Source organism: Stegodyphus dumicola, chromosome 1, assembly GCF_044657685.1.
Source record: "Stegodyphus dumicola isolate Sdum_Otavi_A_Nest chromosome 1, ASM4465768v1".
In the NCBI taxonomy this organism is placed as follows: Eukaryota; Metazoa; Arthropoda; class Arachnida; order Araneae; family Eresidae; genus Stegodyphus; species Stegodyphus dumicola.
The window spans coordinates 52,421,178-52,445,636 of NC_140768.1; the positions used below are offsets into that span (position 1 = coordinate 52,421,178).

The window sequence follows — 24,459 nt, forward strand, 5'->3', positions numbered from 1 at the left end:
CATTTATATGCATATTTATGTTCACTTTATTTCTCATTTGACAAATTACGACATTTTCCAAATTTCTCAAATATGAAAACAATTTTTGCTTCGATAATTTAAAAAGTGTTAAATCTGTTATTTCAATTTAACATCGCTCCAATCATGGAGCAGATATAACTGTTGTGCACTGGTATAATTTATTTGTCCAGGTTCCATATCTCGGCAAATGGGCTAGCTACGGACCAGGAGTAGCCAAATTCGTTTAAACAGAAACTACATGTTATTTGGAAAACGAAGAACCACAAGCAGAAGATACTTATAGCAATAATTTAAAATTTCTTGCATTGCAGGTGAGCATTTCTTTTACCATTTTAAGATAGTGTTTTTTCCAGTTTTTATTTTAAAAAGAGGGAATACAATTTTGATTCTAGTTTTTTAAGTTTTAATAAAAGCAAATCAAGAAATAACATTATAGTATAGTCAAATACTGAAAATCAGTCGACCTGAAATCCTGAAATTCGCGTTGCCTCTCAAAATATAAACATTCAGATTATAGGTTCCGGAAACCGCAATATTGAGTATGAAATATCGAAGAAAAAAATACTTACCGAATAATAATGAGTCATAACAGAAATACCAAATTACTGGCATCATGATAAAAGTTTTTTCTCCTCTAATCTGCATCGAGGTAAGAAAGCAGACGATTCACTCAACTCTTCTTTCAAGTTCACGATTCACATTGTTGTATTTTCTAAGCTTTGTTATTTCATGAGATTATTTAGTGCTGCCTTTTTTTATACGAATATTTTGTGGATAAATTTAGAATATTTTAAATTTCAGCCCTTTTTAATATAATTACAGATAAGAAATGCATTCATGATTTTACTGCTTGCAACATTGAGAAACGTAAACACGTTGCATTGACGGTAATACAAAAAGTGCAAATTCTGCAAAAGATGGAGATAGGTGCATTTTATAGAGAATCATATGAAATTGCGATACGATTGTGTATGATATACGGAAAAATAAAGAAAAGTTGTTGAAATTTTACAGCAACAGTGATTCTAACACTGGAATCTGAAACCAGAAATCTTAGCATGAGGCAAAATCGGCAAACCTTGATGCTGTGTATATATAATAGAATGAATAATGTAATCAATTTATATATGTAGTAATAATTTAATGCATATAATAAGTTATTGCAAAAATGTATAAAATAATTTATTTAAATGTATCTAATATGCCTTATTTATTTTGCACTTTTAGTCTGAATATTATGATTTATCTTTTCTGTCCTGAAATCTGCAAAATCGTACAATCTGCACAACCTCTGGTCCCAAGCTTTACAGATTTCTGGACTTTTACTGTATTTCTTTTCAAGAATGTGAAAAGTTCTTCATTCCTGTGATGGAAAAAAGTGACCTGAGAAACAGAACTGATCATTTTCCTTTAATTTTGAAATCTAAAACAAATAAGATAGAAAAGAGCGCTTTTCAGAGGAGTTGTATTCAGTATACAAAATTTATTTAAAATAAGCTGTAAGCTTTTAGTACAGTTTTTGTACAAGCAAATAGTAGTTTAGCTATGCTAACTGCCCCAGTGGATCGGCTGCCTTGCTGTCGGTGGAAAAAGAGAAAGTAGTTTAGCTTTCGAATGTAACTAACATGCTGACTAGCATACAGAGATAAATGCTCACCCTGTATCATTCTTTATTAATTAATTAAATAAATAAAGATTGGATCATCAGATATGTTTCACTTCTTCCAGTGCCAGTTACAAATCATACAGCTGTTCAATAACATTTGAACTATATCATTAACATTGCATATTGCTAAAATGTCCTTGATCTGTTCTAAAAATGGTACCGTAAAGCTTTCAGAAATGAAGTACAATTTGAAACTACTTAACATTTCTATGCATATAAAAAAATAAAACTGTGTAAAATGCATATTGTTTAACACTTTCTGTTTTATTTGGAATAATATTTCAAAAATAAAACTCTTGTTGGTTACGACCCAAGCAATACTTAATGGGATAAAGAGCCGTAGTTCGATAATGCTAAGATCATGCTTTCAGTTTTTGCTGTTTTAATAAAAAACATTACGATACTTATGCTGGTAATTATAAACTGCATTTACGTACACAGAAGTATGATTAATACACTAATATCACAGAATATATGCTTGTTATAGTCTGACAAGTTTTGTCAAGATGCCAATTTTTAGTTCATATACAAGTCGCAAATTCCCTAGCCAGATTCCATTTTTATATAAATAGATGCATAAAGGACAAAATGGAACAGTTTATTTCATAATTTATTCTTTTTCAAAATTTAATTGCTTTAGATATAATTTTTAACAGTAAATGATATTCTGCTAAGTTATAAGAATACAACAAATATTGCTAATAATAATTTATATCTTAATTTATATCACTTAAAACAGAATTGGAAAACTCATTCAAATCACATTTAATCAAAACATTTTAAGCATTTTTGGGAAAGAGGAATTTTGGGGTTTGATTGATTTTTAACGGTGCATTCAATCATTAAAACATTTTTACTGTGTTTCCTCATTCATATAAAATTAGCAAAATAATTTATTAAATAATTTTTAGATGTAGTAGTATTCTTGTTTATCTTTTGTTATAGGACTAAAAATAAATAAAAAAGGTGGCTGGTATTCAATATTTATTTTTATTTAATTACAAATACTTGGCTATTGGTACTTAAGACATAGTCTTTCCATATTATCACTTTTTTTATTAGTACTTGAAATTATGTTAACCCATTAACCGCCAAAACTACAAGGAATGTTTCTTTTCTCATGAAAATAATAACAAATGTTAAATTAAGCATTTATAACATAAATTTACATTGAAAATAAAAAATAATGCTCTTACCTGTGGAAAAAGCAAGTGTTGCATTTGTGCAACGTCAGCGGAATAAGACTACGGATGTTTAGTGAGTAGGATTGTACTCGTGTGATGTTTCTTTTGAGTGAAGCGCAGGATTACTTTTTAGCTGTATAACATTTTATAAATCTACAAATCACTTTACTTGTAATTAATTTAATATTAAAATATGCATTGTATTTCTTTTACAAATACAGATTATTTCATTTAAAAGATTCAAGCATGAAAAGCTTGATTACAATGATGATGTAACACTACATTACATACTTTACATCTATAAACACTCTGGCTATGGTACTCTTTACAACAAAGTCACTTGTTATCAATGGACTTTACGATAAAATGTCTACCATCCCCATGCAATGGTTTTTGAATGCTGAATTTACTAGGTCTTCCTGTTGCTGATCTATTTCTGGCTAATTCTACACTCTCAATAGGAGTTTGCAAAAGGAATAATGCATTCTCGCGTCTGAAATCTAAAAGAGACTTTATATTTCCAGCAGTAAAAAGTGATGATATTTAGTAAGTTTAGATACGGTCTCATCTCATATAATTTATCAGTATTGACAATTTGACTATTGTCAAATGCAAATTCTGCTTCATATTCCTGTACTGCAAACATGATATCAACTCTTGTACAACAGGAACAGAAATGTCCTTATCAAAAGACCAATACATTTTTTCTTGAGGTAAAGAATGATATCCTGTAAGCAATAATATTCCAAGAAATCTTCTCATATAGGCTTCAGATGAAATAAATTCTGGGGTTTTTTTTTTTTTTTTAGCTGAGCGTATATATTTGTCTGTTCAACGAGAAGAGAGTAAATGTCTAAACCAAAAAGAAAATCGAAAATCTGTGCACTAGTTTTACCTTGTGTTTTGTCTTTTATAATTTCTCTTCCATCTCTTTTTTCATGTTCTTCCTGAGACATAACTAGCATTTCCTTTTTTATCCACTTCAAGATTTCAGTCTTCTGCTTTTTAAACTTTTTAGTATGACTATAAATGCTTTTAGAAGGCTGAAACTTACTTCTTACGTGAATTTCAACTTCCCCAGCAGTATCATTTGGTAAAATATCATTATCATTATTTAAAACATTGCTATTCCTTTCTTCTTCGTCACTAGACTCTGCAATTTCTAGGGGAACAACAACAGTATCAATTTCATGCTGGTCATTATTAACATTATCATCATCTGTTTCTTCATCAAAAAATCTTTGAAGGTCTTCTTCTAATGTATGATACCTCGTTCTAGGCATTTTTAAACAACCAGAACATGAACCAGAACATCGAAAGGAATGAGTGAAAAAGGAGACTACCTGTTTCCTGCTGACAGTGCGTCAACGCAACACCTGTTTTCCCTTCCTTCCCAACACAAATATAAACATCTGACTGATGTAATGTTCTGATAAACGGTGACCTTGACTAAAAATAGATCACTCATAAAGACAGCAATTCTTTCGTTAATATTTTCAGTAAAAATACCCGGTCGAAAATTTTGCTTAAAATATGAGATTAATTATTATAAACAAAATGATTGTTGAAGGCAAATATTTTTTACAGAAATAATCTTCATAATATTCCCTACACAAAATCATCTGCTGGTATAAAATATCTTAGGTAGTTATATTTATATACGCATTTATTTTGACCGTTGCGTGAACGCAACACCAGCGGCTAATGGATTAAGGACCTAATAGAATTCGGGAAATTCTATGATTACATAAAACTGGGGGGGCTAATAATGGCAAATTTTAAATGAAAATATAAATTTATTTAAATAGAATACAGTCAAAAGTCGTTAATCCGGACTCGTCAGGACTTCGGCGATTCCGGATTATAGATATCAGTTTAAATCTCGTAAGATGGCATGCAGAAATTCTAAAATTAAAAATATGAAACCGTAATTTATGAAATAAAGAAAAATTATGATCTAAAGGGTATCAAAATTTACTACAAAAAAAAAAAAAAAAAAAAGCTTAATATTTATTTGTTTACTTTATTAAACATTTCTTTCAATGTAAGTTGTTTTAAGTTGCTTCGTTTTATGTGATAATACTTTCTCTTTAATTCTATAAACAGACATAATTTCTTGTTCAGTTACAAAGTTCCGCTGTTCAAGTCCCGTTAATTGCTGTGCCGAGAATACCGATTAACTTGTCAATCGAAATTTTTTCATTTTCACTAACCTCTCTGTCACATTCTTCATGTCTTTATCCATTTTTTGCAGCAATTCCACTTTTTGTTTGATGGACATCAAAACATACTTTCGTTTTGTACAATCCTTTGGGAGCTCCAGAATCGAAAATTCTATTTGACATAATCGAAAGTTCAAGTTTACTTTTATAGTATTGCTCTTGCTGTCTGCAAAAAATAATAAGCCGGATCCGATTGGAAAATTAAGGAACAACGCAATCATCAACATTAACTGAAATAGATAATTAGATAATTTTAGCTTATACCATCCGTTATACATAAAACGTGCACGCGAAAACGTATTCTGCGCTTGCGCACACGCATATGCGCAGACGTAAAAGGTCTTACTCGCACGCGTAAACGCCTATGCGCATGTGTCAACGCGGCGCATGCGCAGAAAGTTTTTAGCTTTGAGGTCCGGATTATGGGTGTCCGAATTAACGACTTTTCACTATAGAATAGAAATTTATTTAAATAGACTAGAATAAAATAGAAATTTATTTAAATAGACTAGAATAGAATAGAAATTTATTTAAATTGACTATAATTATTCTTATATTCCATGTCATTTCAGTTATTACCTTAAATACTGTAATTTAGTCATATAATTTGTAAGTGGGAGTCCTGTGATTTTAAATTTATGCATATACGAGCAAAAATATTTTGAACGTTAAAAAAAATATTCTACAATTCATTTAATTGGAGAAAGAATTTAACCGTAAGAATCAAAAGGGATTTTATACGTGTCTGCTTTATTCATTTAATCTATCAAATGTGGAAAAGTGAGAAAATCCTCTGAACACAGAGAAATAATTCTTTCTAGTCTGTGGTAAGATTGCATCAAATTCATTTAAACTTCCGTTTAAATTCAAAATGCGATCTCTCAAATCAACGAGAGAATACATTTTTGGTTTTAAATTCCATATTACTAGCAACTGTATAATAGCTAAACTTACCAAAATATTTTTAGAAAACCGCCAAAATTCTAGAAATTGCTTTAAAATCCCGAAAAACTATCATTAGGAAGATTATTGTTTGCCAATTCCATGCTGCAAAGATCAAGCGTTTATGAGCATGAGCTTGACTGTTAATGAATGACTTGTGGGAAAAATTCAACACTAAATATATAAATGTATGCCAAATTTTTCAAACATTCCTGAGAAATATTGTACTCTTATCGTAAATATATATGGACATATAATGTGAAAAAAACTGCGTCGGTAAAAAAATGGATTAAAATTTAATTTTTGTATTACTAAAACTAAATAAAATAGATAAGTAAATAGTAAAAAAAAATTGTGTAACAAAATAAATAATGATCTTTCTTAAAATACTGCCTATTAAAACATGTCGAATAATTGAAAATTTATAATTTATAAACTTAAAAACTAAAATTCTAAAAAGATTTCAGAAAATTCGGACGTCACATATTAAATAAACAAGTCTACAAGCTACAAATACAAAGAAAGAGGAGAGACGAAACTAACGCAACAAGTACTTCTTGCCATTCTTTAGCGGGGAGGCAATTTTATGCCTTATCCATCACACTAAGGGGAAGCGAACATACTGTCTAGGCTGGGCCATCTTAGAGAGATTTCAGAAAATGAAAGAGCATTTCGTTCGGAGGGATCGGCTCGTTAATGGATTAATAATTCCACTGCACTACTTGCAACTGTGAATTTTTATTCACAGCAATTCTGCAGTTATAAAACAGACATGGTAAAATTTATTCTTGCATTAAGGAGAATTCCAGCTCTCTCTCTCTAGAAATATTTTTAGCTGATATCTTCATTTGCAAAAATAGTTACCATATTCCCCCCCTTTTCTTAACTAATTTTACCATCCGAAAATTGAAAACAGAAAATTATGTGAGTAATTTAATTTCTGAAGAATGCAGTTATAGTAAGAACATAACAAATGAAAAGAAATCATGAATAAACTACAAGTAATGTCCCAATATTTTTCTTTTCAAAACACCTACATTCCAAAAAGAAAACATAGCAATATTAATATTACAATATGGGATGCATATTGAGCTGATATCTGATGGTAATTGAGCCGGAACATGTTGCGTATGGCTCAATTAACTTGTAAAGCCCCAAGGATACCGCAGAGGAATGAGCTATGACTGCAGTTCCCATGAGGGATATCAGAGGAATGAAGGAGAGCGAACAAAAGACCTGGATTTGAAAAGATTGAACACATCAGTAACAGATTTAGTCTAAAATGAGCTAGAATGTAAATAACATAAGTAAGGTGAAATCATATACTTGGAAAGTATCTTTAAGTGTGAGAACACCTGCCACATTGTAAATTAACTGAGAATCTGCAGACATAATTAATGCAATAGAAAATAAAATGAGAGAAATGCTAATACAAACTGAATACCCTGAATAAAAATTAAAATAATCAAAGGAACACAATTTACCAATAAATTAGCCCTCAAAGATAAAAATTATTTACAGCAGAGGAAGCAGAAAATTATGCGAATATTTTCTAAATTTTCAGAATGAAGTGCTAAAAGCTGGAGTGAGGGAATACAGTATTATTGCTTGGAGATGAAATAAACATTAACTCACAGTTTCATTGCCCATTAGGGCAAGTAATACATTTTGTTAGGAAGCATTCACAAAATGTACATCTTAAATTTCCCATCACTGTATTATAACAAGTTGCCACTCAGTTGAAACCCCCATTTGTATAAGAAAATATATTAAATATTTTCACATATGCATTTTAAATAAGTAAATGCATTCATCTCATGGAAAAGCTAAAGCTGTGTTTTCATACATATGGTGAGATAAAAGATTTATTTAAATTGCAGTATGCATTTAAATCAAAAATAATTTTTCCATTCATAATATGAATATACACACTGTCAAGCTTTTGTGACTGGATAATATTTTGCCTTCAGAACTTAGAAAGAAAAAATAAATTAGGCACTTTTCTATTAACAGAGTTCATTTAGTCTTGCACAAAAATGTTGGTGTGAAATCTAACTAGATGGTGGCAACTTTAATGATACACAAAACTTCATTAAAAATGTAATAACAGTTAATTTATCACATAATATTATGATGTTAAATGTGTGCCATGTTGAATTTCCGTAGTTCTCTGTTATGTGACAATACATCAGAGAGTTTCAGAAATTTGGTATCGTTCATAGCCTTGGCAATGTGGTAATTAAACACTGCATAAATATTCATGACAATATAAAACATTTGGGGCATATTTGGTGACTGGTACCCCACAAACCAAAAATTACCATAAATTATTAAAATGTAAAAATACATTTTGTTAAATTATACATGATTCATTAATATATTTTGATATTTTTTTATGGTTACAGATTTACAGTGAAAATTATTAATTGCTCCAATTAAGACACTCTTAAAATAAATAACAATATAAATTATTTTAAGTAGGTCTTTTATCACTTACAGTAAGAGCTAAAATATCTCCAGGTGGAGGTCTGTAAGCAGCTAAAGCATCTTCCCAATATGCTATAGCTGTTTCCAATGCTTCCATACCTATAATTTTATAAAATATTTCATAATACAAGGAAAATAATTCATTGCATACAAAGTAAAGAAATGCTCATTATATGCTATTTTTGCTTTTTTTTCTCAAGAAATTGATATATTAATTTTTTCTCACCCTTTTTGATTTTGAAGTTATCTCATTTTGTGATTTTTAAATTTAGTTTTCACGCAATAGCCTTTTACTTCTTTAGTATTGTTTGTTGTTGTCACATGATATTACATTTTTGCTCAGGAACTACAGTGTCAAATGTATTTTTTAGCATTAGCTTTTAAACAATCCTCTTCTTTAAAAAATTTTAAAAATTTTGCAGCTTAATGTGCAAAATTTTTGACCACTAAGGTCTCTCTAGTTAATGTTATCTTTCTACTTATATATATTTTTAATAACAGACAGCAGTGTGATTTACAAAACAGCAAAAATTGTACTAAGAATTACACAGGACTTACAGTACAATCGAATTGCATAAAAAGTTCATATTGAAAGAAATTCTTTGGTCTTTTGTAGTAAATCACAGATTTTGTGTTTTAAATATACAACAAGTAGGTAATATTAATAAAACTATAACTATCTTAAGTAAAAGAACTAAATAAAAATTATAACATTATGGAAAAAAATAAATAATATGGAAATGCACTCTACAATGAACAGAGTGTTCTAAATAGTGCACTGCATAACTAACTGTATGTTATAAAATTTACTGCACATCTTAAAATATTAAGGACGAAATAAAAGCTACACCCAAAATGTAATTTCAATGAAAAATGTTTGAGTCACTAATAAACAATGCATGCTACTGTGCATCTTGAAGAGTTAAGAGAAAAAAAAAATTGAAGCTACACCCTAAAGTATGATTTCCATGAAGAATTAAAACTTTGAAACATTAAAAGTGTATAACAACAACAACAGTATTGCCACAGGGACTTCAAAATACATTTCAGAATTTGAACCTCTCAGTTTATTTCTTACAACAATAAAATCGTCAAGTTTCAGCTCTCAAATTAGTCTAATAATTCTAAATCTCTTAACAAATAGAAAAGGAACTATTTTACATCTTAGCAAGATGTAAACAGAAAGTATATATATTCCAAATTTAAGGAATTAGTAGTAAATCTGCTGCAATGTTTTTAGAAGTATTAAAAGCTGCTATATTAAATTAGCAAACACTTTAATTATAAATTTCTAAGACTAAAAATTACCCATAGTTCCCAGCTGTTGAGGGGATAACAGGGCAGAAGCTCCAGAATCCATAGCTAAGTTGGCAGTGAGAAGAGAATGAATTGACTGTCGGTCACTGCTTATGGAACCTTGGCGATGATGTCGATAAATATTAAGACTACCAGTTCCAGCTCTTCCTGATATGATATCTAAAAAAGGAGGAAAAAATTTAATAATTAAAACTATAAAAAATATTTATGTAGAAACTTCAGGAACATCAAGTAAACTGCATAAAAAATAAATAAATAAATAAATAAATAAATAAAGCAAAAAGCTATTAAATAGGAAAAGGAACTGCAATTTTATTTTAATGAAAGTAATACAAATTTGAATAACAGACAGGAAATAAAATCAATGTGCTATTACATACAATTATACACATTAAAGTAATGTTTGTTGATAAATTTTATTGAATTCAAATACATTTTACAGAATTTTTCAAACATTACAACTTTCAAATGCTGCTTCTGAAATAAATAATCCGTGAAAATACAGAAAAGATTTTAAAAGATTAGATAATCTTGTATTCTAGCTTGAAATGCATATATTTATTGCAGTATTCTGCTGGTAAGTATAATTTAGAAATTTAAAGTTCTGTCTAACAAAGTGGGCAAGTCATCCAAAACTTGCAGCAAAGCTAAGAAAAATAACATGGTTTTATGCAAATAATTTTAATCTTCAGTATTCAGTTTGATAATTATGCTGTAAGTGCCAATCAGCAAACTTAAGACACAAGTCTAATACCTGATCAATAGAATTTTTTACATAGCTAAGTTTAAATGATATCCGTGCATATTTAGTAGACCATATTGTATACTTGCTTGTTTGTCAAATTCAGTTATAGTTAAAATTTTAATAAAATTTTCTGAATATTATATTATTATTACTTAATTGGAGCCTAAAACATTAATACTGTGGGAGTAAAAAATTAACATAGCTCTGCCAAATTCCCATTTGAGAATATTCACAATAGCTCAGTCTTTCTCTACTGAAATTCATTCTTGAATAATACTGAAGCAAATTCAAAATCTAAAAGCTAGACAATAAAAAATTAATTGCTACACAATTACTGCAAATTATTAATTCAATTACGCTTGATATCTGCGATTTTGACATTAAAAAAATTCCTATGCATGATTAACACTATTTTTTTTTACTTCCTTGTATGAAGTAAAAAGGAAGTATTGTAATTGCGAAAAGCTTCAGGCAGCATATTTCAACGAAAATATCCACTTTGACCGCTTTCGAATGTAATTTACGATGTTTTTGCATGATATCTGTGTGTAAGGACAGAATAAAAGACACCTTCCCTCCAAAAAAATTATAAAACTGCTTTAAAATAAATTCTGAAGAGAATTTTTTGTGGCGTCTGTACGAATGTATGTACGTACTTACGTATCTTGCATAAGTCAAAATCGAGTAGCCTCAGAACATTCAAATGTTGTATATAGGATTGCTATAACATGTAGATTAGCACCTCGCATTTTGGTTGAAATCGGCTGCACCAAACGTATATAAATATATTTATATATACATCCACTTTGTTATCCGGCTCAGTGATCTCAGTATCTTTACTCTTATATGTTTGTAAATTGTACATTTTTGCTTTAAAAATGATTGAATTATGTTGTTTTTATCTTCTGGTTACGGTTTTTATGCCTTTCGTAATTCTGGAAGCAATATTTGTACAATTATCAACAATTTAAAAGCTGTTTAAGTGCCGTTAAGTTTTAAATAACATGGTGGACATATCTTTTTACATTTGAAACAGCAGAGTTGTAGATTTGTTGCCCATCTAGAGAGACTATGCTTCGCAACACAAAAATAACGCCTTCATTTATTATTGCAAATTAAATCATGCTTAATCCTTTCTGGAATTTTTTCGAGGAAATAAGTGCTTAAGATTTACTTCGTAATTTTTAATGCAGATATTTTGAGTTTTTATGTATTTTTGCCTTGTCGCGAAGTGAGAGCTGAATTAATTGAATGAGAAATACTAAATCGTCTGTGAAAAACTGTTTCTTTTTGGTTTTGTTTGCTTGATTTCTTTCATACATCATTTTAGCTTTATTATAGTATTTGAATAGAACATGTGGCAACGATAATTCTTCAAATGATATAAATTTTGTACATTCAGAGTGTCGTTATAGTAAACAAATATAGAGAATTTTAAAGAGTGCATTTATTCTATTGTGGTTTATGCGCTGTCGACGAAGTAGATTTAATTCAATCCAATCAATTTAAATGAAATTAAAAAAAGTGCGTATAATTTAATATTCCGTACAAGGAAGTCATGTAGTGTACACATCAGATTTTTTCTTTTAATAATCATGTCAAACTTGAAAAACTACATGTTTACATAGCAACTTGGAAATATTCTCATTTGGAAACACAAGCATGTAAATAGCCAGTCTACTCAGTAATATATACATACACTATATATAAAGAGAAAAAAAAAAAAAAAAAAAAACCACACAGCAAATGCTTTACCAATAACTTAATCAAAAATATTAACTGAAATTGACTGAAAATTAGGAAACTAAATTTTTTCTTAAAGGAAACTGAAAACAAACTTTATCATTAATGCAATTCACAATAAAACTATGAGCAGCCCAAATAATAATAATAATAATAAAAAAAAAAAAAAAAAATTTTTTTTCTAAAATTTCCTACAATATAATCATTGCAGACTGAAATATTTCTCCTGAAGTATTCTAAAAACAAGCAATTTTTTTTAATTCCCAATTAAAACTGAAAACATCAATGCGGAAATAATAATAATTTTACATTAGTAAAGACTTTTTTAATATACTATGTGACTTTCTGATTATTTGATTCCAACATCCAGCAGAACTGCCACGATTTTGGTGTATTTTCAAGTTTGCCAACACACACAAGCATATATTATGCACTTAAAAGAATATCAGAGAATTGCCTAAATTTTGGCTCATAAAATTTGATAGTTAAAGAACTATGGCTTCCCGGAATATGAATATTTTGTTAGGCAAAATGCCACATTTCTCAAGAAATGCAATGCTTCCTTTTTCATCAGCTGGCAAACTCCACAATTCTATTATGTCTCCTTAAGAGGAAACAAATAAAGATGCATTTAATGTAACAAAAACAGACCACAAAATATGAAGATGGAAATATGATCTTCTTTGAAAATCAGTGCTCATCTACTATGCACACACACATACATGCATTGCCACATAATTACATTTTGCCAGTGTCATGGAGGTCAAGCAGTGCAATGTGTAGATGTCATGTCTACACATTGCATTGCTTTATCAATGCTTTTCAAAGGGCTACAGATATTCAGAAAGCAAAAATTTTTATTTCCCTCTTTAATTTTTTTTTTTTTTTTGTTTCTTATAAAATGCTTCTTTTTATTATTGAATAAAACAATACTTATGAGCTGTAATATTAACTAAAGACACATTTTTTTTTGCCAATTCATAAAGGCACCAATGAGTTGGTGACTTTTCACAGAGATGCAGATACTCAGAAAAAACATATAGTATTAGTTATAATTTATTAGTTGAACAAAGTTTAAAATGCTAAAAAATTTAATACAGAGAAAACACTTAAACATTTTCTGTTTATTATATTTCACATAAATTTCAGCCTATACATACCTCTTTTTTTAACTGTTATCTGTACTGATAATTGTTTGTACACATAATTTACTTGTAATTTTGTAAATCAATCTTAAGGGAGCTTTCAAACAAAAACTACTGACAATGATTACAAAGACTTCTAAGTTGTCACGAAAATTACAAGCTGCTTATCTGCTTTAATAATGAATCAGATTTGGTGGATAATATCCCAAATAGAAAACTGATTAGTAACTTTAAAGAAAAATATTTCTATAAAAATGGTATTCTTCATTTCATAGTATGTCCTGAAAAAGGCTTTAATGACAACTGCACTGCTTTCAAATTCTGATGACATTCAAAAGGAAAAATGACCAGATAGCCTCAAGATTTCTAATATGGCTGACAACTAAATACTTTCATTATTTAATTGGCAATTTTGGTAATACAAAAAGATAAACAAAATCTGAACAACGTAATAGCATATATATTAGGCATTGCAGGGCTTATTTAAAGAATTTAAAATTAAAAAAAAAAAATACCTTAAATATCTGCAGAACAGTATAAAACATTTGAATATGAAGGTTATATATTTGAAGAATTTTTTCCTTATATCTTTTATAACTTTTTTATACACATATAAGCAGCAAACAAATCTTAGCACTACTTAAACCCCTTCTCCTCAAAAAAATTATTAGACAGAGCAGTTTGCATAATGCTTTACTTATACAATGGCACTAATTGAAGAATCGAAAAATACATATTTAACTAAAAATTCAGATTGAATTCCTTTTAAAAATACGGTATAAAGAATAATATTTAATTCATTCTAATATTATAATTTATATAAACTATGAATACAAATAAAATATTACTTATTTTTATAGCATAAAAATTAAAACTAAATTACTAATACTGGTATTTAAATTCATATCAAATAAATATAATTTGCTAATTACAACAATATCTGTGAACGTTACCTGCTTAATGTGAGGAATGCATTTGTAGAATATTTTCTAAGGAAAACTGGTTCAATTTTGCTTTATATATGTGAGGGAATCCAGAAAACATCTCTATGCAGCCAGCTCATTCGCCCCAATAAGAAATGAAGATGAGGGCTAAATTTTAATGCCTTACACACTGGTAAAGCCATTAACAAAAATTTTAATGGCCAAAATAAATTATTATTCAACTTTCTTCTTAACATGCAATAATAATACAATTTTTAACGCTATAATAATATTAATGTTCTAATAAATGCCTCTAATTTAGCACATTTCAAACAAGTAGCAACCATGTTTACTCAGTGCTGGACAAACAAGGTCCATAATTTAAAAGGGCCTGGTTTAAAAAAAAATAAAATATTTTAATAAATCTTTAATAATTAAGACACAATAACAGAATGAACAAATACTAATTCAGAAGTCAAACAACAAAAATCAGCATTATATTTTCAAAATTTTCACAGGACTAGTTTCGATGGTTTTACCGAACAACCATCCTCAGCTGCAAATGAACAAGAGAAGCAATAATGATTAGATAAGATAAGAAAGCCTGGACAAGAATAAGCAAGTGGTGCCATCTGTTGGTGAAACCAGAACTAAAACATAATTTCTTTAAAGGCCAAAGGCAAAGATGGATTGGAATTAGGATTGTTAACAAGAACAGAAAGATTTTTTTAAATGTGAAATGCCTCTAGAAAATCCAGTTCTTCAATGGAAGATGTTTTTTGAATAATTTTGGCAGCAGAAAAATTGAAAGTGTGATTTTCGGACCAACAATGTTGAGCAACAAAAGACTTCTGTGTTTCCTTTTTTCTAACATATGCCTCATGTTCCTTGACGCGAACTTTTAAGGCTCTCTTAGATTGGCCAATGTAAATTAAACCATAGTGGCAAGGAATCCTATAAATACCCCAAGAATTTATATCCGGAATGGGGTCCTTGAGTATGGAACTTGGAATTTTATTGATGGGAGAATAAACAACCCGAAAGTTAAATTTCTGCAAAATATGTGCAACTTTATAGCTAATTGACGGAAAGAAGGGAATGACAACAGAATTTTTATAATCTCCTAAAACAAGAGTGTGCTTTTTAGTGTGTTGGGATGAGAATTTTGTAACTGCTTGATTAATAACGTTGGGTGAAAAGCCCCTGTCAATAGCTATTGCTTTTAAATTTAAAGCTTTAAGGAAATTATGTTTTAGTTCTGGTTTCACCAACAGATGGCACCACTTGCTTATTCTTGTCCCGGCTTTCTTATCTTATCTAATCATTACAGTCAAAAGTCGTTAATTCAGACACCCATAATCCGGAATGATCTATAATCCGGACCTCAAAGCTACAAACTTTCTGCGCATGCGTCACGTTGACGCATGCGCGTAAGACCTTTATGGCTGCGAATATGCGTGTGCGCAGGCGCAAAATACGTTTATGCATGCAAGTTTAATGTATAACGGATGGTATAAGCTAAGCCAAAATTATCTAATTCAGTGATTGTTGCAGATTGCGTTGTTTCTTAATCTTCTAATTGGATCCGGCTTATTATTTTTTGCAGACTGATACAGCAATTTTATAAAAGTAAGCTTGAACTTTCGATTATGTCAAATAGAATTTCCGATATATATTTACTAATATGTAAAGGATTTACAAAGCGAAAGTATGTTTCAAAATCCATTAAACAAAAAGTGGAATTGCTGCAAAAAATGGATTAAGGCATATCCTTTGTTCATCTAACCATTCCAAAATCTGTTTATCAATTTCACGTTGCTCTGCGGCGGGGGGACGCCGCATTGCGCAATGAATTGGAAGTTGATCTGTCAGCACTATCCTTATCTTCAGGGCAGATGTTTTTATTTTATTTGGCTTATAATTCCTTACTAAATGTAGTATTTTATCTCGATGTACTCTGTCTTTCATATTATTTAAATTAAATTCCTCGTCATTATAATTCGCTTCCGATAGCGAAGAAAGTAAAGTAAATAAAAAAATAAATATTAAGCTTTTTTTTGTAAATTTTGATACCCTTTAGATCATAATTGTTCTTTATTTCATAAATTACGGTTTCATATTTTTAATTTTATAATTTCTGCATGCCATCTTACCAGATTTAAACTGATGATCTATAATCTGGAAAAATCGATAATCCGGAATCGCTGAAGTTCCGACGAGTCCGGATTAACGACTTTTGACTGTATTTCCTATCTTGTTCATTTGCGGTTTTGCAGCTGAGGATGGTGGTTCGGTAAAACCATCAAAACTAGTCCTTTGAAAATATAACGCTGATTTTTGTTGTTTGACTTCTGAATTAGGAAATTTTTAATACTACAAATAAATTGCATTACAATAATTGATAAAGAAAAGAAAATCAGATTCAGTGTCACACACTATACCCGTGAACAATATATACAATGGAATCTAACTATGCATACTATATATGTTTGTCTATTAGATACTTACACATTAGTGCAACCATTTTAATAAAGATCACCAAATTTTCAAATTATAACAAATGCAGCAGCCACATCTACAACAATTATTCAGGAAATTATTATTAATACAACCAGGGCCATAATAATACTTTAATGAGCAATTCTTAATTTAACAAGCAAAATACCAGTTCCAAATGCATTCTTTTTTTTATATTCCTAAGTTCCAACAGTTTTACAGAAAAATCATAATGTCATTTTGTGTTATTTAGAGGTTAAAAGATCAGTAATCAATTGATTTTCACTCAATTTTGGAAAGAGCAAAAAATTTGAAAATTGGTGGTTTCCGGGCGGGACCACCACGAGTCAAAACGTTAAGCACATAAACTTTTTTGTTTACTTTCTGATTACCTGCACCTCCTCCTCAAAGGTTGCCAATCATTGGAAACCAGTTTGTCACCAACCTACGATGCAAAAAACATTACATAAAAAAGCAATGAATTAAAAATGCAAGAAACATCTGTAACATAATAAAATACTTACCTTTTTTTTGGGTTTGGAAAAAACAGAGAATTATGTAAATTTGGCACTAGAGCACACATTTTAATTCACAAAATTTGATAATTTCTTAATAACTACTGCATGGAATGAGAATTTTTCCATTTTGTACATGCAAAATGCCATATTTCTGAAGAAATTCAAAACCTTTTTTTAATTGATTCGTTAACTTCAGAGTCCCATTTCCATTCATTACATGGGGGAGGGGGGGAAGAGAATGTAGGCAAAAATCGGGTCTCGTCTGCTTTGCCCATGTATAGTATACACTACACCAACATCACAGATGTAGTTGACATAGTAGGTGGTGCTTCTTTTGGTGACATAGTGCATCATAAATACTTTTCAGGGAAAAAGTGTGGATAAACAGAAAGTACTATTTTTAGTTCCAGTTTTTACTGACATTTCTTGTTGAAGCCTTTGGAGATAGGGAAATGTTTAAGGAAGAGTAGAGAACCATGATACAAATAAAATTTCTTCAGTTTATTCTTGCATGTTCAGTGGAACACAAGAACTCTATGGCAATATTCATAGCAAAACATTCTATACATAGTTGTATTAACAAAAACACTGAAACTCTTTATTTGTAAGAAAAAACATATTAGTGATCTTTCAAAGAGTAATTTCAAGTATATAATTTTCACAGAAACATTCATTTGCAATATATAACGATAACGAATGTTCTGGACTGTCAACTTGATTTAGTCAAAACTACACTGCAGCACTGGACTTTCTGCTTGACTTAGTGAATTTACTGAATTCTTAGCATCTCATATACAACAGTATGGCTCTAAAGGAAAAGGAAATTATTTACCATTGACAATATGTTACACTGTATTATTTTAGTTTCTAACTAGTTATTTTATGTTAAACCAATTTCTTATTCTCCTTATCTCCATTTTCCTGTCAGAATGTAAATTCCTAGTTTGTGGCATATCCGACTATTTCCAAATTGGTGTGAAGCTTGAAGATGTCCCTAAAACCACATTCATTATGAAATTTGGCATTTACACTTTACTGGGAATGCTATTTGGCTTATGCGGAGCATCCACCACTTTCCAACATGTTACAGATACAATATTATGACTAATCCTTGGGAATAATATATTTATCTACTTAGACAGTATCATAGTTATGAGTGAAAAAAAATCAGCAATCATATTAAAAGACTTACATTAAGTACTTCAGCTTTTAAATGAAGCTGTACTAAAAAATTAATGCCACCAAATGTAAGTTTGTTGCCATAGAACTTCATTATGTAAGATATGATATATTCAAGAAAAGAATTGAAAACCTTAAATTAACAGCTATCAAAAACTATCCTCTGCCAAATACTGCAAAGAAAGCATCTTCATTCTTAGGCATGTGTTCATATTATAGGACTTCCATTAAAGACTTTGCTAAAATAACTGAGGCCTTCTTACAATTAAATTGGAAAACATCCCGTTTTACTTGGCCAGTCGAGGCCAATATGGCATTTGAAAAACTAGAACAAGCTTTAATGCAAGCACTCTTGTTAAAGTTTCCTGAAGGCAATGAAAGTTTAAAAATTGCTGTAAATGCCTCTGATTATGCAGATATGATTATTATTGTAATGTACATTTCTAGCTTGCATAGTATTCAAATGAGTCAGAAAGAACAGAGTATTTAAAGAAAGAATTTAGAGAGAATTGAGCATGTTTTCCCTGCTGAAGGCCACATTGTTAAACTGATTTCCAGGTGACCAGTATTCTGCAGTGTTGCTTCATTCTTGCCATTGGTCTTGTTATCTTGACCTTAGGTCAGAGCCCGCTTGCATTAATTTGATTGTGGAGACATCAGGCTAACTTATTTTCCTTAGTTAATCCACTATCTTTGATTTAAGCTATAACTGTTGGCTTTTGTTAGCAGGAGTGGTGCCATCTGTTAACTTTTATTTGAGTCAAATAAAAGGGTGGTTTACCCCCTTTTCTTTTCTCTATGGCACTTAAAAGACATACTATAATATAATTCACTCTATGTTTTTATTTCATACATGGTATGTTAGCAAAGAAGACGAAATGTCACAATGTGATGAATTAATTGAAATTATTCATAAAATGATGATGAAAAATTGAAATCAAGGAATCAAAATATTATGAAATGACTGTTGATTCCAAACTTGATAAACTTGATATAACACATGTTGATTTAGTTGGAAGTGCTTAAAGTTGTCTACAAGATATATTATATTTCAATTTAGTAGAAAGAATTTGTTCTTTTCCAGCACTGGCTTGCCACTGAAATTATTTGGAATTAAATTTGATTAAAATGAGGTACATTTCACTTTTAAGAGAATATGTGAGTGGTCATGCCCGGCAATTGTAATAAAAGCAATAGGAAATGGACGTAATGAAATCATGAAGCATCTCACTTCGATGCATTCAAGATCAATGACACAATCACAAAACCTTTCTATTCAAATCAAAGCAAAACATACTACGAAAAAAACTGCACTTCTAAAGTCGTTTATTCAGGACAAAGTACTGACAAAAATTAATACATCCAACAAATCTATACCAAATCCTAGCAATAATTCGACAACTTGTAGAAGTTGCCAGGGCTATATGGTTGGTGCGGCAAAAGATCCCATTTGAGTGTATGCAGTCCAGCCGGTGAATACAGACACATGCAGCCTTGCATTAATCTTGACAGAACATTATCTTTCTGCACCGGAACTCAGTTCAACATTTTTCCTTGATGGCAGTGTCAACATGGACTAGCATCTCGCTGGACACTTTACTGTATGAGGGTTTTTTTATGTTTTACTCTTTGTGGATAACATTATGGCTATCCCACCAGACACAAATCATGATCTTTTTCTTAGTCAAACTGTGCTTTGCAATGCTGCCGATGGGCTCTCCAGTTGCAGACCAATCCCCTTTCTGGCTGGTGTTGTTGAAAAAAAGCCACTTTTCATCACAAGTGATGATCTGGTCCAGAATTTTGCCCTTGTGTTGATATTATAGCAGATAAGAGAAGGCCCAAACAGTCTGTCCTTATCTGCTTGAGTCAGCTCCTGTAGCACCCAGCAATCGAATTTGCGCATCAAGTGCGATGCATAGCGCGACTTATGACATGGCACTAATGTCTAACTCCTTAGCAAGTTCTTGAGTGGTTGCATACTGATCTTCTTCCACAAGTTCTCCCAGTCGGCACTCATCAACATCAGTAGGCTGGCCAGAGCACTCTGCTTCTTGATTGTTATAGTCCTTGTTTTTGAATTTTCAGTATCAAACCTTCATAGTATCATCTGATACAACAATATGATATTTAGTACCTAAAGCTGTACACATGATTTGATGATATTCTGTAGTTGACTTTTTGTAACAGAACTGGAAGTAAATGATGGTTCTAATCTGGAATGTGATAGTTCCATTTCAGATACCTCATTGATAATATTTCTATACTAATTTCATAATACAGCGTTCTAAGCCATGTCTCTTTCTTTCAAAAGCCACAAATCATTCGGAAAAATATGATTTAACATGCCAACTGCTTGCGCACACGATATTTGGGGTGGTGGGAAACTTTTGATTAAAACCCGATAGAAACCAAACAGATGACTGGTCAAGATTTTAAAATAAATACAATCTATGTCATTTGTTACAAAATTTGCAGCAAAACTGATATGAAATGCAAAAATTATAGACACATTGAAAAATATGTTAAATATATTTTGCAGATTTAAAGAACGCATTGAATTACACAAGTGAAATAAAAGAGGGTTTAATACTGATATTGAAGTTTAATTTGTCATTAGATGATGAGCTGACACAATTTATTTTAATAAAAGGAAAACAAAACTTGCAAATCCCAAACAATTTAGAACAGCTCACAAACTTAAAAAAAGAAAGACTTTAGATTATATATTATGCCCAAATGGGCCCTTTTTTTAATGTTTTGTGTGTTACTTTTATTTATTAAATATCATGTTGTTCGCACCTAAATCACACAACATTCAGTTCAACAGCAATATCACAAAGGAACAAGGAAAATTCATATGTATGGAACTTTTCTTTTATTTTTATTTCCTGATGCATAATATGAACTTTTTCTTTAAAAATTTCATGTCTAAAATTTGGGTGTATCTTATACATAAGTGGCAGCCGTGGCAACAGAAACGTCAATGGTGGCATTGCAGCAAACGAAAATAGAGGTGAAAGACTGCTGATAATGCATGTGCAACATGCATTTAGGTAGTTAAGGATTTCAATTACCTGTTCATTTAAACCTCTGAGCAGTATGACCGGGTTTATCCGGTCATGAGATTTTTTGTTCCTTTATACATATTAGCCTTTAACTTGAGATATTTTGCTTTCTTACTTTCTTTACTAATGTAAATGTATCTTAATGAATGTAAGTTTATGAGAATAGAGGCTAAAATAAGTTATTATATAAATTTAGCTAATAAATGCTGCATAAATACAGGTCTTCATGACAGATTCCAAAACCTGTTCTGCTCAGAGGGTTAAAAAACCAAAATGACTGAAATTCCATTTAAGATTCACAGCAATTTCTCCTCCTTTCCTGTTCATTAATGAACAAAGAGGGGTGAAGGTTTAAAGTGATATCATTTCTAGATCCTGCTAAGTAATTGCCCCTTGAATGTATAATAAGTTACATTTAACGTTAAGATAAAGACCACAACAAAATGCTTTTAGACCAAAACCATCTACAACAAATATCAACTGATACAATGCATTTGAGGAACCTGCACTTCAAGCTACTATGTACTTTAGGCCTGCCTTTATCGATGTGTACATGGACAAAGTGAAGGGAGTGAGCAATGCTGAGTTTGTGCAATTTTTTTATGTGAAAATAGGTCGATGTGTACATGGATACTGAGTTTGTGCAATTCTTTGACTTGTTATTTTCAAGTTGGCGATTTTAGAAAACATGTCAAGTAGTGGGTGATTCTTCCCCTTCCTCATAAAAAATAGTCCATCAACCAAATATTTATTTATTTCTTTGTTCATTTATTTATTCATTATTATTATTATCTTTTTTTTTTTTTTTTTTTTTTTTTTTCAATTTTCGACTCCCAAAATCAAGCTGTGTCTTATACAAAAGGAAATACAGTAAATATATTTTAAAATCTAATAAACTTTTACAAACATCTAATACATACAGAATCTACTTATTACCTCCATTGGCTGAAACACCAGGGTTATTTTGGATCTTGGATTTACTTGTAGATGAATAGGAATCACCATTGGATTTTGGCCTGTTTCTCCTTCGACGACGAAGTAATCTAAAATAATCAAATTTATACTTTACATATGATGTTACTATTAGATTTTAAGAGATAAGTTACATGACTATTTTATATAAAACTAACTAAAAAGAAAGACTTATTTGCATTACAGGAATACCTTTATAAGTACAGTATAATTACCTAGCAACAAATCCTAATAAGGTTATACCAACAGTAACTGAAATAAAAGTAATTTTTGCATGCATTGACACAGAAACAAGCTTGGCAGGCTGTCGAAAATCCATTATTGCATCTGCAAGAAAGAAAATAATTTATATTCATATTATAATAACTTACACATACGGGAGATTAAAAAAAAATGTAAATTTAAATCAACTGTACATAAATACCAAAACACTATCTGGTCTAACAGGATCTGACCAGTCTGCCTATGAAAGTTATTAAGAGCTTTCAGATGCAGACTGGTTCCTATTAACTATATGCTTGGTGATAAATACAAAAATTCCCTTAAAAATCAACCTGTTCTGCAGACAGTTACATCCTAGATAAAACTCCCAGCATTCTGTAACTTTACTCACAGTAGGCTTAAAGACAAAATTTTATATTTGCAAACAATTAGAGAGCGTACTTCAGGTAACAACTTCAGTATCAAATTTATATTTCTAATATATAAGACAGCATAAAAGTTAACTCCATGACATGCCAATAAAATACACGTCGATGCATCCAAAGAATACCATTTAATTTGGCTCTATTGTGGACACCCATGTGCCAGCTCAGAAACAGAACATTTTATTTTCAAATTCACATTGCTATATAACAATAATAATACACTGCATGGCATTGGCCAAAGCCAGTACTTGACATCTCAGAGACATCAAAGTCTACAATGACACATGAATTGAATGATGTCATTTTATGTCAAGGGATTAAGTTAAGACTTAAAAGAACTATTTCAATAAAGTTACGGGTGACGTACAGAATCACCCAATTATTTGCCATGTTTCGTTTGGCGGCGCTTTTTGCAAGAGTAAGAAGAACTAGATTTTTGTCAATATCTTTTGACTTTTTAAGTGAAAACAGATCAATGTGTACATGAACAAAGTCAAGGGGAAAGTGCAATGCCGAGATTGAGCAAGTCTCTGATGTTTTTTCAAGTGAAAATAGGTCAATGTGTACATGGATACGGAGTTTGTGCAATTCTTAAAAATGCACCAAGCAGTGGGTGATTCTTCTTCACTTTCCCCAATATTACAATACAGTAGACTAATATTTATTAATTAAACTAAGAAATAATCAGCTATTTCATCCTGTGTCCTTTATGAGAATTTTAAAAACAAAGACTGACTTTTTATAAATTACTTACATAAAAACTGTACGGTCTTGGCACGATTTTGAAAATTGTCACCACCATCAAAATGACCCGTTCCCTGCTCATCATCAATGTCGTATTTACTGCTCATAATAATGTCGCCAAACCCTGTATACTAGGATTAAACCAAAAAAATGAATCATTTAATATGGCAAGATCATTTTGATTTTCCTCCGATTTTTTACAATCTTACCAGAACATAATATGCATGGTGAAAGTGCAGAATCGGCCACTGCTTAGCATGTTTTTGAGAATTGCACATACGCAGTATCCATGTACACGTCAACCTATTTTCACTTAAAAAAACATCCCAGAATAGCCAAAAATGGCATTGCGCACACTCTTGACTTTATCCATGTACACATCGATCTATTTTCTTTTAAAAAGTCAAAGAAAATTGACAAAAATCCAATTCTTCTTATTC

At 30.5% G+C, this 24,459-nt stretch overlaps 1 protein-coding gene across 2 annotated transcripts in view; it reads right to left on the reverse strand.

Moving 5' to 3' along the window:
- The window catches only part of Miga (mitoguardin), an 85,466-nt gene that overhangs the window by 60,536 nt on the left and 471 nt on the right, over positions 1-24,459 (reverse strand). For both annotated transcript variants that reach the window (XM_035371364.2, XM_035371359.2), the window contains exons 2-5: positions 22,844-22,955; positions 22,593-22,699; positions 9,831-9,998; positions 8,533-8,621 (exon numbers count right to left, since the gene is read on the reverse strand). In XM_035371364.2, the coding sequence (XP_035227255.2) occupies positions 8,533-8,621; positions 9,831-9,998; positions 22,593-22,699; positions 22,844-22,947 (468 nt within the window). In that variant the 5' untranslated portion in view covers positions 22,948-22,955. The remainder of the gene's footprint in view (positions 1-8,532; positions 8,622-9,830; positions 9,999-22,592; positions 22,700-22,843; positions 22,956-24,459) is intronic.